General features: G+C 46.6%; 1 protein-coding gene across 1 annotated transcript in view; it reads left to right on the top strand.

Moving 5' to 3' along the window:
* ttn.1 (titin, tandem duplicate 1) overlaps positions 1 to 13,015 on the top strand; it is a 131,824-nt gene extending 118,809 nt beyond the window's left edge. The window contains exons 213-229 of the mRNA XM_025063733.1: positions 9 to 194; positions 285 to 587; positions 736 to 1,017; positions 1,104 to 1,697; positions 1,845 to 2,132; positions 2,227 to 2,526; positions 2,609 to 2,911; positions 3,003 to 3,305; positions 3,400 to 3,984; positions 4,075 to 4,377; positions 4,469 to 4,768; positions 4,859 to 5,434; positions 5,525 to 5,830; positions 5,904 to 6,509; positions 6,623 to 11,016; positions 11,051 to 11,877; positions 11,956 to 13,015. Coding sequence (XP_024919501.1) covers positions 9 to 194; positions 285 to 587; positions 736 to 1,017; positions 1,104 to 1,697; positions 1,845 to 2,132; positions 2,227 to 2,526; positions 2,609 to 2,911; positions 3,003 to 3,305; positions 3,400 to 3,984; positions 4,075 to 4,377; positions 4,469 to 4,768; positions 4,859 to 5,434; positions 5,525 to 5,830; positions 5,904 to 6,509; positions 6,623 to 11,016; positions 11,051 to 11,863 — 10,442 coding nt within the window. The 3' untranslated portion in view covers positions 11,864 to 11,877; positions 11,956 to 13,015. The remainder of the gene's footprint in view (positions 1 to 8; positions 195 to 284; positions 588 to 735; positions 1,018 to 1,103; positions 1,698 to 1,844; positions 2,133 to 2,226; positions 2,527 to 2,608; positions 2,912 to 3,002; positions 3,306 to 3,399; positions 3,985 to 4,074; positions 4,378 to 4,468; positions 4,769 to 4,858; positions 5,435 to 5,524; positions 5,831 to 5,903; positions 6,510 to 6,622; positions 11,017 to 11,050; positions 11,878 to 11,955) is intronic.
* Positions 13,016 to 15,469: the final 2,454 nt, after the last annotated feature.

Genomic DNA, 15,469 nt, shown 5'->3' on the forward strand with positions numbered 1-15,469 from the left:
GGTGGCGGGGCGTGAGCGGAAGTGCGCCCGCTGGGTCAAAGTGAACCGGGATGGAGCTCACCTGGACACCACACTGAAGGTGACTGGTCTGACTGAAGGTAACATCTACCAGTTCAGAGTGACTGCCATCAACAAGGCAGGAGAGAGTGAGCCCAGTGAGGTTTCCCTGTACGTCGTCTGCCGACTGCCCACCGGTAAGTCTATAGTGTAATAGTGTCTAACAATAGCTGACAGGTATTCTTTGTACTTGTAGTCATTTTTACCCATATATCATCCACTTTTAGGCACCCCAGCTCCACCTTCTATTCCCCGAATTTCCGACACTCACGCTGACAGCATTAGTCTTGCATGGACCCGCCCTGTGGATGACGGAGGAGCTGAGGTGATGGGATACATTTTGGAAATGCAGGAAGCTGGAGCAGTGGAATGGAAGAAGTCTCACGAGAAGACCTTACGTGCTGCAGAGCACGTGGTGACTGGACTTTCTGCTGGAAAGAAATACAGTTTCAGAGTGGCTGCTGTTAACGTAAATGGTACCGGTGATTTTAGTGATCCCTGCGCTGAGACTGAACCAGTTGAGAGACTTGGTGAGTTTTCAGAGGAAGTCTTGACTGTAAAGGGCAAAGGAAAGAATTTAATATCCATAAAAGCCCATCGGACAAATCCTATAGATCCTTGTCACAATTGGGAATAACAATTACTAACAGGAAACATTTGGTCTGTCTTTTTGTTCAGAATCTCCTGACTTTGAACTTGATGATGACCTGAAGAAGACTATATGTCTGCGTGCCGGCGGGCTGCTTCGCCTCTTCGTTACTGTCACTGGTCGTCCCCGTCCCAACATAACATGGTCCAAACCTGGCACTGACCTGCAGAACAGAGGCTTTATCGAGGTCACAAACAAATCAACCCAACTCATTATTGATAAGGTGCACCGCTATGATGCCGGCAAATATACACTGACTGCTGAGAACTGTGCTGGAAAACAAGAAATTTCAATCCTGGTCAAGGTCTATGGTAGGTTTATCTTGGGGATCGACTCAAACATTTTTTGTGCTAGACTTACTTAATGTTTCTATTCTAACTCACTTACTTACTTTCAGATACTCCTGGACCTACTGGACCAGTCAGGATAAAGGAGCTGACCAAAGAGTCTGCCACAATCTCCTGGGAAGCCCCAGCTGTTGATGGAGGTGCTCCTGTTAACAATTTCATCATCGAGAGGCGTGAGGCATCAATGAGAGCCTACAAGACTGTTACGTCCAAGTGCAGCAAGACCTCCTACAAGATTGACAACCTGATGGAGGGCTTGTTCTACTACTTCCGAGTCCTCCCTGAGAACATATACGGTATTGGAGAGCCCTGTGAGCATCCTGATGCCATCCTGGTTTGCGAGGTGCCTCTGCCGCCACAAAAACTGGAGGTGATTGATGTCACTAAGACTTCTGTGATTCTGGGCTGGGAGAAGCCTGAACATGATGGAGGTAGCCGACTGACAGGCTACGTCATTGAAGCCTGCAAGTTCGGAACAGACAAGTGGATGAAGGTAGCCACCCTGAAGCTGACAGACTTTGAACACACCATCGACAAGCTGAATGAGAATGAGCAGTACCTGTTCAGAATCAGAGCCATGAATAGCAGAGGAGCCAGTGAGCCCAAAGAACTGCTGACAGCAGTCACTGTCAAGGAACAAAGAGGTAAGAACTTCAGTGTGAATTCATCTCACAACTTAGTTACAACAAACCTCATCCTCCAATTACAAGCCACATCCTTTAAACTGCTTTGCTAAGGGATTCCTGGAACATTTCTAACCTTGCGTTTCTGTTTCTCATTTCTGTTCTCAGTCATGCCCATCGTTGATATTTCAAGTATTCCTCAGAGGGTCGTGAATGTTCTTGCTGGAAAAACCCTGGAGCTGGACATGCCCATTATTGGCCGACCTCCTCCGGTTTGCTCTTGGTACTTAAATGACACAAAAATCAAAAACACAGATCGTGTTAAGATCAAGAGCACAGGCAAGTTCTCTAAACTCACCGTATCTGACACAACCATTGACGACACTGGTGACTACACCCTGGAGGTGAAGAATGTTGTTGGCGTTATCACTGAAGTCTTTAAAGTCATCATCCTGTGTAAGAAACACACGCATTTGTATTTCTGATTAATATCCACGCTCATTCCCATTGTATCAGATTTTATTAAAAAAAATTGTTTATTCTTCTGTAGCCAAACCTGACGAGCCAAAGGGACCAATCAGATTTGATGAAATTGAAGCCACCTCTGTCACCTGCACCTGGGAGCCTCCAGTTAGAGATGGTGGAGCACCTATCAGTGGCTATGCGGTGGAACAGCGTGATGCACACAGACCTGGCTGGATGCCCATTTCTTCGGCTGTCAGCAGACCAATCTTTAAGTTTGAGAACCTAATTGAAGGAGACGAGTATGTCTTCCGTGCAGCAGCTGTGAATCGATATGGTACCGGAGAATTCCTGCAGTCAGAGGTTGTCACCTGCAGGAGCTCAAAGGGTAAGAAGAGGGTCTTGTGATCAGCTAATCCCCTGACCACATCTATTTACAGTCGTTAAAATGTACCTTTGTCTTCTTGCAGATGTGCCTGGACCTCCAGGTCGCCCTACTGTCTTTGATGTGTCCCGTGACGGTATGACTGTTGCTTGGAATCCACCGGAGGAGGACGGTGGCCTAGAAGTATCTGGATACATCATTGAACGAAAGGAAGTCAGGTCAGATAGATGGGTGCGTGCCAACAAGAATCCAGTCACCATGACCAGATACAGGTCCACGGAGCTAATTGAGGGCCTGGAGTATGAACACAGAATCACGGCTATCAACAGCCGAGGTCTTAGTAAACCCAGTCTACCATCCAAGCCATCTGTGGCCACAGATCCCATTGGTATGTGAACACTCAAGTGGTTGAAGTTCAAGCATCGCATTCAACTGCACCATCAGAAAAAGCTGACCCCTGACCTTTCTCTCCTTCTTAGATCCACCTGGTTGTCCTCAAAACCCAAGAATCATTGAAACCACCAAGTCCTCAGTGTCCCTGGCATGGAGTCCACCTGATGATGAGGGAGATGCAAGGGTTGATGGTTATCTGATTGAGATGCAGAAGGCAGGTTCCTTGGCCTGGATCAAGTGCAACACTACCCCATCCCTGATCTGCGAGTACACACTGACCAGTATGCCACAAGGAGAAGAGTTTAAGTTCCGAGTGATGGCCTGTAATGCTGGAGGCTCTGGAGAGCCTGCTGAAGTACCAGGAACTGTCAAAATTACAGAGATGCTTGGTGAGAACTTGAATATGACTTTAACAGCACCTGAACTTACTATTTTTACTCCGATAATTGAATTTTTTTTCCCCCCGTCTCTTCTGTTTTTCAGAGTCTCCTGATTGTGAACTGGAGCTGAAATACAAAGATGTTTATGTGGTCCGTCATGGAGGTGTTGTACGATTGTCAATGCCCATCAAAGGCAAACCTCAACCCGTCTGTAAGTGGTCGAAGGATGGCAGTGCTGTGTCCACGGCTGCCATGATTGCCTCAACTGAAGACACCAGTGAACTGGTGATCAAAGGAGCTGAAAGGAGTGACTCTGGCATCTATGAGCTCTTGCTGGAGAACAAGGTTGGAAGGAAAAAGGCCCAAATCAAAGTGAAGGTTATAGGACGCCCGGGGGCTCCACAGGGACCGCTAGTTTTCGATGAGGTCCAGGCTAACTCAGTTAAGGTCTCCTGGAAGGCACCCAGCGACAATGGAGGCTCCGACATCTTAGGCTACATTGTAGAAAGACGCGAGGCCACCAGGAATGCCTGGTACACGGTGGACTCCAGAGTTACTGATACTCAACTGGTAGTCAAGGGCCTGAAGGAGGGCGCAGCGTACCACTTCAAGGTCACGGCTGAAAACTCTTTTGGTATTAGTGCCAGTCTAAAGTCAGAACAAGAACTGGTACCAAAGACTCCTCTCTGTAAGTTTTCTAATTTTGTTCTGATAATTGTGAATTAAAGTGTCTTTGATTCCCTGGATGTTGCGATAACTCACCTTTCTCCACCACCAGGTCCTCCTGAGTCTTGCAGCACCCCACCAGAAATCATGGATGTCACCAAGAGCTCTGTGGCGCTGGCTTGGTCCAGACCAAAGGATGATGGTGGATCTGCAATCACTGGATACTTTGTTGAGTACAAGATGGTGACAGAGGAAACCTGGTCCCGCTATGAGACCAAGATAATCTCCACCATGTTTACTCTGCATGCTCTCATTGCTGACTCCAGTTACCAGTTCCGCATTGTTTGTATTAATGACATTGGTGAGAGTGAGGCTGGTCCAGTTTCAGATTTGGTCATCTGCAAGGATCCATTTGGTGAGTCCTCCTAAGGTGTTTTATTAAGTATAATTCTAAAGATTTTGAAACAAAAAACCATTTCTGAATGTTTTTACTTGTTTTGCTTCAGATAAGCCAAGCCAACCAGGTGAGATTGACACAGTGACAGTGACAAACAACTGCATCACAATACGCTGGCAACCCCCTGAGTGTGATGGTGGTAAAGAGATTCTGGGATACTGGGTGGAGTACAGAAAGTCTATTGAGAGCAACTGGAAGAAGTGCAACAAGCAGAGGCTGAAAGAGATGGAGTTCTCAATGTACGGATTAAACGAAGCCACGGAGTACGAGTTCAGAGTGTTTGCTGAAAATGAGACAGGAATAAGCAGACCTCGAAGGACGGCCATTTGCATCAAGACCAAGCAAAGTGGTGGGTAGACAAAACCAAATGCTGTGGAAGATTTTTGATGTATATTTGCTAGATTCAATTTTTTTCTAAAACCAAATTGTGTGCTTTCAGCTGAAGCTCAGCCAAGCCTAAGGAAGGAAATAGACGAGGTGACGACCAAGCTTGGCCAACCTGCCATCATTAAATGCCAGATTATTGGCAGACCTGTTCCTGAAATCAAGTGGTATCACGATGGCAAGGAGATTTTGGAGTCTCGCAAGTATGAGATGAGCTCAGATGGCCGAAACCACTCCCTGACTGTTATGACTGACAGACAGGAGGATGAAGGAGAGTACACTTGCAAAGCAATCAATGACGCTGGAGAGGCACAGACCACTGGTGTTCTTGTTCTGGAGGCTGCTCCTTCCTTCCATCCTGACTACCTGCTTAAGGAAACCTACCATGCCGGCTTGGGAACAACTCTACGTATCCATGCTGTGTACATCGGGCGCCCAGAGCCAAAGATTATGTGGCTGCATGGGGCAAAGACCCTGGAGAACACTGATGACATAAGCATTGAGACCACTGAGCACTACACACACCTGATTATCAAAAATGTGCAGCGAAGAGTCCACGGAGGCAAATACAGGATCAGGCTTCACAACCACTTTGGCCGGGCCGACACTGCCTTCAATGTGGAGATCTACGGTATGTCATGTGATTATCCAACAGAAGGTGCAAGACTGTTTTCATTTACGCTGTATATTTAATACTTTCCCGTAACACTTTTGTTTCCAGACAAACCTGATGTTCCTCAGGGTCCCATTGCTCTAGAAGCCCTCTTAAAGAATTCCGTCATCATCAGCTGGAAACCTCCGAGCGACGATGGCGGCTGCATGATCACCAACTACATTGTGGAAAAACGAGAGGACAAAGAGGACAGCCAGTGGGAACTGGTCTCATCCTCAATCAATGGAACATCTTGCCGTGTTCCCAACCTTGTTGATAGCGCTGGATACTTTTTCCGTGTATACGCGCAGAATCGTTATGGAAACAGTGATCCACTGGAGCTTACATCACCAATTCTTATCAAGAGCCAACTAGGTGAGTTCTGAGATGAAACTACTGCAAATTGGAATCATGACAGTATTTTCTAACACATTGTTTCTGTGCACAGAGAGACCATCAGCACCTCTGTCACCTGTTGTGTCTGGAGTCACCCAGGACTCCTGTGTGGTTTCCTGGAAGCCCCCTCTCAAGGATGGAGGTTCTAAAATCAAGAGCTACTGCTTGGAAATGAAACACAAGAAGGATCGTACAGAATGGACTGACTGGACCTCGGTTACCACAGACGAGATCAAACAGACAGTGTTTTCTGTCAAACATCTGACTGAGGGCATCCACTACGTCTTCCGTGTAAAGTGTGAGAACCTCGGTGGGCAGAGCGACTACAGTGAGGAAACTGCTTCGATTGTCCCAGCCACACCCGTTGATGTCCGTGCTCCTGCCTTCAAGGAGGAGCTCAGGAACATGAGCGTGAAGTACAAGAGCAATGCCACTCTGGTTTGCAAGATCTTAGGACAACCTAAACCTGTCATCAAGTGGTTTAGGCGTGGAAAGGAGATCCATTCTGATGGAAAGAAAATCAAGATCCAGGAGTTCAAGGGAGGTTACCATCAGCTAGTAATTACAGAAGTTGATGAGGAAGACTCCACCGTGTACCAAATCAGAGCAACCAACCAAGGGGGCTCAATCTGTGCCACAGTCTCTTTGGATGTTGAAAGTAAGTAAAGACTCAGTGTTTGAAAAAAACAAAAAACAAAACCACCACCAGCACCTGAAAAGATGTTTTTAAATGCTAAAATAAAACACTAATTTCTTTCCTCTTCTTTCTAGTTCCTGCCAAGATCCACCTACCAAAGAACCTGAAGGACAAAGAAGCTATCCCAGCTCTGCGTGGAGAGGTGGTCAACATCAAGATCCCCTTTGGAGGAAAACCCGATCCTGTTATCACATGGCAAAAAGGACAAGATCTCATTGACAGTAATGGTCACTACCAAGTAATTGTAACCAGGTCCTTCACATCCTTGGTGTTCCCCAACGGAGTAGATAAGAAAGATGCTGGTTTCTACATTGTGTGTGCAAAGAACAGGTTCGGCATTGACCAACAGACCGTGGAACTGGATGTTGCTGATGTGCCTGATCCTCCACGTGGAGTCAAGGCCAGTGACATCTCCAGAGACTCTGTTTCCCTGAACTGGGTGGCACCTGCTAATGATGGTGGCAGTAGAGTCATCAACTATATTATTGAGAAGTGCTCCACTACGGCTGAGAGGTGGGAGCGTGTTGCCCAGTCACGTGACACCCGTTATACTGTCACTGATCTGTTTGGAGGAACGAGCTATCAGTTTAGAGTCATCGCAGAGAACAAGTTTGGACAGAGTGCACCATCTGAGTCCATTGGACCTGTCATGACGAAGGAAGACAAGTCCAGAGTTTTGCTCTATGACAACGAGGTCGACGACATTGGACGAGTTCCTTCGGGCAGAGCCCAACATTCTGAGACCAAGAACATGCACAATAAATATGCCATTGCAGAAGAACTTGGCAGAGGTCAGTTTAGTGTTGTTCACCGCTGTGTTAGCGTCAGCTCACAAAAGACCTACATGGCTAAATTTTTCAAGGTCAGAGGTGCTGATCAAGCCATTGTGAAGAAAGAAATTGCCACACTCAACCTATCCAAACACACCAACTTCCTGCTCCTCCATGCTTCTTTTGATAGTCCAGAAGAGCTGGTGTTGATATATGACTTCATCTCTGGTGTTGACATTTTCGAGCGCCTCAGCACACCCGGCTTTGAGCTCAGTGAGCGTGAGATCGTTAACTACATCAGGCAGATCTGCTCAGCTCTGGAGTTCCTTCATGCCCAGAGCTATGGACACTTTGATATCAGACCTGAGAACATTGTGTATAATTCTAGAACAAGCTCCAATGTGAAGATTATTGAGTTGGGTCAGTCCAGACACCTGACACCAGGAGATCAAGTTAAGATCCAGTATACTACTGCGGAATATGCTGCACCTGAAATCCACCAGTGTGACATGGTGAGCACAGTCACAGACATGTGGTCTGTGGGTGTCTTGGCCTACGTCCTCCTCAGTGGAATCAATCCATTCGTATCTGAAACAAACCAGCAGATGATTGACAACATCTCTAATGCAGCCTATAGCTATGATGATGAATGTTTCACACAAGTCAGCGTTGAGGCTTTGGACTTCACAGACCGCCTAATGACAAAGGATCGCAAACATCGTATGACAGCAGTTGAGGCGCTTGCACATCCTTGGCTCTCCAGGAGTGACGAAGAAATCAGCACCAGGACAATTTCCACCGGCAGACATAAGAGATACTACCAGACTATGGTACGAAAGGAATGGAACACCGTCGTCTCTGCTGCCCGTGTGGCCAGTGGTGGGTCCATCAGATCCCAGCGTGGAGTTTTTGTGGCCAAAGTCAAGATTGCTCCATTTGAACATGGTCCTATGGCAGGCCAGGTTGGACACATTGTGGCCAGTGAAGGAGAAGGAGTGAAGTTTATCTGTCACATTGACAACTACGACAGCACAACTGAAGTGACATGGTACTGTGGCGTCAGGCAACTTGAGGCTGGAGACAAATACAGCATTGAGTATGAAGACGGCCTGGCGGTGATCAGCATCAGTCGGGTCACACGAGCCGATGACGGAACTTACAGGTGTAAGGTAGTTAATGAGTATGGGGAGGACAGTGCTTACGCAGAACTGTTTGTGAACGGTGTAAGATCTTACAGAGATTTCTTCACCACTCGTGTAGTCAAGAGAACTAAACGCAGGGTAGACACAGCCAGAATGCTCCAGAAACCACCAGAGTTCACACTTCCTCTTGTCAACCGCACCGCTTACATTGGTGAGCATGTGCGCTTCAGTGTCACCGTCACTGTCCATCCTGAGCCACGTGTGATTTGGCACAAATCTGGTCAGAAACTCATCCCTGGACAGGATGAGAAGAAGTACACATTCATCAGTGACACAGGTCTTTATCAAATGATTGTGCACAAGCTTGAGATTGAAGACGATGCTGAGTACAGCGTCGTGGTCCGCAACAGGTATGGTGAAGACAGCTGCAAGGCTCGTCTTACTGTTGTACCAAGACCAAAACCAGCAGATCTCACCCTGAGGCCCATGTTCAAACGCCTGCTAGCAAATGTTGAATGCAAGGAAGGTCAAAATGTCCGCTTTGAGATACGTGTTTCCGGACGTCCAATGCTCAAATGGGAGAAGGATGGTGCACCACTAGCCTTTGGACCATCTGTTGAGCTTGTTCATGAGGGTCTCGACTACTATATCCTCCATGTCAGGGATACCCTTCCTGCGGATTCTGGTGTGTATAGAGTTACAGCCAGCAACTCTGCTGGATCTGCCAGTTGCCAGGCACTTCTTAAAGTCGAGCGTGTAACTCACGTAAAGAAGGAGTATGAGCCCACAGAGAGAGAAAAGCAGCAAATCTCTGGGAAGGAAAAACTGGATAAAAAAGTTAGACTGAGTCAGATTCTTTCGGACACAGTTGTGACACCTCTTCCACCTGCAGCTGTACAGGCCGTCAGAGAGGCAGCAACCATGTACAAACCTGCTGTGAAAACTAAGAGGAGTGAGAAGACAGAGGTCGAGATCCAGAAAGAAAAGGAGGAGAGGAAGAGGAGGGCAGATGAGAAGAGGCTGCGGATGCCTTACGTGGTTCCTGCTTTCCGTGTTGTTAACCCTGCGGCCCTCCAGGAAGATGTGGAGATTAAACATTTCAAGCCATTTTCAGACATGAAGTGGTACAAAAAGCTGCGGGACCAGTATGAGTTCCCCGAGCCACTGGAGAAAGTGAAGGAGAAGAGGATGAAGCGCATTCGCCTCTCTAGATGGGAACAGTTCTATGAAGTGCCAATCAGGATCAAGGACCAGTACAAGCCAAAGTGGCGCATTTCAGCCCTGACTCAGGATGACTTAGAGACGGTGAGGCCTGCAAGACGAAGGACTCCCTCTCCAGAGATGGACACATACTACAGGATCAGGAGGAGGTCACTGGGTGATTTGTCAGATGAGGAGCTGCTGCTTCCTGTAGATGAGTATTTGTCTATGAAAAGAACCGAGGAGGAGAGACTTCGGCTGGAGGACGAGCTGGAGCTCGGCTACTCAATTTCTCCACCAAGCTACAGCCCAGTTCGCTTCGAGCTTTCTGCCCTGCGCCCATCTTCTCCCAGGAAAGTCTACAGTGATGAGGAGGATGAAGAGGTGTATAGGTACGATTCCTACAGAATTCCATCCAAGTATGAGGCAGGGCCATCTTTTCTTGAGCTGCGCCAACGTCATGATCGAGTCACATACAAACCACCAAGTCAGGGGGTTTATGAAGAGAAGGAGGACCAGGATCTGCTGCGTCCCCACTCTACTGTACAGAAAATCTCATCCTATAAGAGCGAACTCAAACGTATGGAGTTTGCAGAGGAAACACGAACCAGAAGGAAGGAAACAGTCTCACGTATGACAGTGTCTTCAGGTGTTGAATCTGAGCACCTGACGGCCTTCACTTCTGAATATATTCCCAAACCCATAAAAAAGCTCCCAACGCCTGAACCTGAGAGAAGAACTCTTCCTGCTGCTAAGGCAGATGTGTCCCTCCCCAGAGTGGACTACGCCTCCAGATATGAGGAGAGAAAACAGGTTCTGAGGTCACAGAGAGGAATAGTGGCGACCAAGGTTGAAGCGGTGACTCAGGCCCCCTTGAGTCTCGACCACACCCCGCGCATCACTGTGAGGATGCGCTCTCATCGTGCACCCTATGGCTCAAACACACGGTTCAGCCTAAACGTCCAATCCAAGCCAGAGTCTGAGATTAAATGGTTCCACAATGGAAAGGAGATCACGCAGAGCAGCAAGTACCAAATGACCAACACCAGTGGATTTCTGAGTCTCCAGATCTTTGACTGTGTTACTGAGGATGCTGGCACGTACCGTGTTGTCTGCAAGAACACCAAAGGAGAGACCTCGGACTATGCTACGTTGGATGTGGCAGTAGCTGAAACTTTTTCGAAGGATGAGGAACCTCCAAGCTTCTTCCTGCCAGAAATGACGCAAACTGAGTTTTATCATGTCTCTTCTTTTGCGGCTCGGAAAACAGTGACCGAGACCAAGGTAGAGGCGGTGACCGAGACCAAGGTAGCGGCAATGACCGAGACCAAGGTAGCGGCAATGACCGAGACCAAGGTAGCGTCAGCCGAGACCAAGGTAGGAGACCAAGGTAGCGGCAATGACCGAGACCAAGGTAGCGGCAATGACCGAGACCAAGGTAGCGTCAGTGACCGAGACCAAGGTAGAGGCGATGACCGAGACCAAGAGAGAGACTGTCAAACAGACCACTACTGTTGTGGAGGAACCCAAGGAGCCCCCCAGTTTTCCTGCTCAGATCGTGACCAAACCCCGTTCTCTGACTGTCGAGGAAGGAAGCCCTGCCACATTTGAGTGTGAGGTTTCTGGCGACCCGGAACCATCTATCACTTGGATGCGCGAGGGCACAGTGATTGTTTCTTCTGCCCGTCACCACATCACCACTACACCCTGCAAGTCCTCCTTCAGGATCTCAGCAGCTGAGGTTTCCGATGACGGCAGCTACACCCTGCAGGTGGAAAACAGAGCAGGCAAACAAGAGGCTAGTTTCACTCTGACTGTCCGCAAATCTGAGCCCAAGGACCAAGTGGTCACCTCTCCCACAGCCACCTCTTCAGAGGCCAAGTCCCCTCTTCCCAAGTCTCCAGAACCAGTTACATCCCCACAGAGAGTCAAGTCTCCAGAGCCAATCAAGTCGCCTCTAAGAGTGAAGTCTCCAGTGTCACTGAAATCGCCAACGCCCAAGTCTCCAACTGTAAAATCTCCAACACCCATGTCCCCTACACCCAAATCCCCAACATTCAAGTCCCCAACAGTGAAATCTCCAACACCCATGTCCCCTACACCCAAATCCCCAACACCAAAGTCCCCAACGCCAAAGTTCTCTACAATGAAATCCCCGACACCCAAGTCCCCAACTCCTAAATCTCCACCTCCCAGCAGTTAAAGGACATGATTTAAGTGAGTATTTTCACCAGTTTTTTTTACCTTGTGCTGCAGTGGGTTTGACTCTTTGTCTCTTCTCTGTCTGTTCTGTAGATGTTGATCACCATGTGAATCAGACTGAGAGACTTGGACTCGAACCTCCATCACCTTTATTTCTCCAATTTATGCAGCCTTTTTAGTGAATTTGAAACACAAATGTACATGTTAAAATCTGAATTTGTGTTCTTGTAAATATAAAATATTTTTGTAATGAATGTGACATTAATTGGAACCAGACCCGGGTCAAAGCTTGTTTCTCGGATCACCATGAGTCTTTTTTCTGCGACGTGTACATAATGTATATACAGCCGAAATGAAAGGTTATGGAAATGTTTGCATTGTTATTTATGACGAAAGGTTCTACAGGAGAAAGTTTCCTTAGGAACGATTATCCTGTGACGTTGTGAAACTAAAACTCTGTGCCTCAACGTTCCGTTGAAGTCTGAAGATCGCCTCGGCAGGTGGAGAGTCTCCCTGCCGATGTTCCCAGGAAACAGGAAGATGCTTATTTTCTAGTTCTTACACGCGTGGCCGCGTGCGAGATTTTACTTGTGAGTTGTATCGTGAATATGAGACCCTGAATGCTGCCTGCACCACCCTCGTACAGGCAGCACGAACTGGTCTCGGGTTCAGACCGACTTTGTCAAAAACCACCCACTGTTTGATGACATACTGAGGGCACGAGCGGCCTGTGCTCTCAGCAGTTGCATCATTTTTATTTTTGTTTTTTTTTGTTTTTCTAAAGAGCGCTGTTTCTTCGCAGCACTGTGGCATTTCAACTTTTCCCTGAGAGAGAAAAAAATGGAAACATCTCTGGCCATAAAATAAGGAAAAGAAGAAGCCAATTTGCAGCGCAGATTCAACGTCACCTCCGGGAGGATAGGTAGTTCAAATGTTAATGTGTTCTTTTTTTCTGTTTGTGTGCGAGTGTTTGTAGCTTTTAGTTGTTTCAGGGTTGTTTTGCTACGTGAGCACGGAGACTCCACCTCCGGTGACATCACAGTGATGGTGTATCACTCTGCTCTTTGATTTGATGGGTTTGTTGATGTAGGAACTTTTTTTGTCCTCCCTGAGTTTTGTTGATTTAATAAAGCATGATTTCAGCACACAAACATGTCTCCGCTCTTCATTCGGTCCCTGCTGTGGGTCAGTGGTGCAGCTTCTTACCCACCATTAATCCATGCCGTAGATGAGAAAGGTATTTCTCTAACATGGGTTAATAAAACGGGTGAACTGAGTAAAACCAACTTTACACTTTATTGTTGAATTATAATGTAGGAACTTTGCAATAAGATATTGGGGGGGCGTGATGTCCTTCCAATGGAATATGGCACGTTGAACATCAGTGTACCACTGCTGTAAATGCTTGAATGATAACATGCCTCCAGTCACTAGGTGGCAGCAACTCTTACAGTGGTGTGTACAGATAAAAATATACATGGTATCAGGTTCTCAAGTAGTAGTATTTAAATTCGCGAGGGTGTGGGTCTGAAGGAGGGAAACATTTCATAAAAGCATTTCTGTCCCCGGGGGTTTGGGGGGGCATGACAAAAAAAAAATTGAGATCTACTGGTCGAACATTTATGACTTCAATCCATCCAATAATATGTTTCTAATATATTTGTTTGTTTTGTTTTTGTGCAATATTCTAATACTTTTTTGTAATTATTTTCTGTCGTATTTTATTTCGATGCGTTGTTTATCTCCTCTGTGTTGGTCAAATGTTTTGTTTTTGACATTCGGCAGTGACACCCAGTGGCTGTTAGGTGTCACTGCAGCAGCAGCAGCTTCATACCTGCAGCAAGTTTGGTCGTGTGATTCGATCATTGATCGGTTCATCAGATTTTTATTACGTAGGTGGAAGCTTTAGCACGACAGGTGTTTTATTTGTTTTATTTTAGTTTTAAAGTCCACGGTGTGTGTGTGTGTGTGACTGAGTGACCGTTTTCTCTCGCATCTAAAACCTTTTTTTTTTCCAGACCAATGACGGTGTGGACAAACTATTCCTCAAAGTTGTGCTGCTGCGTGGTTGGAAGAAAAAACAAATCTTATTTTAACGAATGGCAAATGATTCAATCTTTCGTTTCTGAGTTTATACCTTTGCAGCCAGAGCATAGTTAACAACAACAACTACAACTACAACTACAACAACTACAACAAGAGACGTAGACGCGCGTTCATGTGATCAGTTAAATCCACGACTTTAGTCCGAAGAGTTTGTTGTGGGAGTTAAGGGTGAAACATCTTTTTTTTTAAGAGTCTCATTAGGGCCGTTTGTACCAGCAGAGGTCGCTCACAGACAAAGTCAGCACAGTAGACCGCGCGCGCACACGCACTCACAGACACTGTCACATGTTTATAGAACATAAAAAGAAAAAAAAAGAGGAGAACGGAAGAGGATGGTACCCGAGTTAAACAAATATGAGACAGAAAGCCATATAAAGACAAAACACGCTGCTCCAGTGAACACGCACACACACACACACACACACACACACACACACACGCTTTCAGACCCAACATGGACATGCTGTCTGCTGCAGATCTCCTTCTCCTCCTTTTCCTTCTCCTTCATCTTGTTCCAGTTATTTCTTCTTCTTTTCTTCTTCTGTTCCATGGCTCTGAAGACACTTTGAAAGTTAAAATGACAGATTATTTTAAAGAACCATTTCATTCCCCCCCCCCTAACAGTCCAAACTGTTGAACATCAGGAGTTTTTCTACTCATTCTCTCTATTTTTTTTCATATCTTTCGACATGAATCAGGATTTCCTGTGTGAAATATTTACCACTAACAAAGAGACGCACATGGCAGTTATACGGTTTTAGATGATGCAGATCTGCTGCTACAAGATGCTAAATATGTATGCACTTATACAACAAGCATTTGGGTTGTTTTTTTTTTAAATAATCCTACAGCTGACGAACCAAACCTCACAGAGAAAATCAGCTTTTTTAGTCCCTCAGAGACTCGTTGTAGTTGAAGTCATCACCGAGGTCTTTTCTGTTACCGTTACTTTGTCACTGTTCAGAATGACCTGGGTGAAACCACATGACCACAGCATCTACCTGCAGCGCCACCTGCAGTGCCACCTGCAGCGCCACCTGCAGCGCCACCTGCAGCTCCTGCGATCCTCTCTGCAGGAGAAGCCCCTCGCCGTATAAGACGTTGCTTTCTCCTGATTTGTGTAAAGGGACAGAACACATTTCAGCCTGGTTTTGCCCTGAAGATCTGACCCTGATCCACAGAAGTGATGGAGTGAGGTCATCCCTCTGGTCCGTTCCCATAAAAGGACTCGCAATTTCCTTTTTGCTGCGTGTGTATGTGTGTGTCCTCATTGGCATGTTTGATATGTACACAGAACAAAGCTTGTTTATCACACGCTGACACACACACACACACCTTGACGGCTGTTTCGGCTCACATGATGGTCACATGATCAGCGAACCTTTTCTGTAGTTTTTTTCAAGTCAGAATCTGAAGGATTTTGTTTAATCCCCTGAGGGGAAATTGTTTCCTAAAAACAAACAATGTAACGATGGAATCAAGTTTGGACATTATTCATTTG

This window comes from Cynoglossus semilaevis, chromosome 16 (assembly GCF_000523025.1).
Source record: "Cynoglossus semilaevis isolate Cse_v1.0 chromosome 16, Cse_v1.0, whole genome shotgun sequence".
Lineage (NCBI taxonomy): Eukaryota > Metazoa > Chordata > Actinopteri > Pleuronectiformes > Cynoglossidae > Cynoglossus > Cynoglossus semilaevis.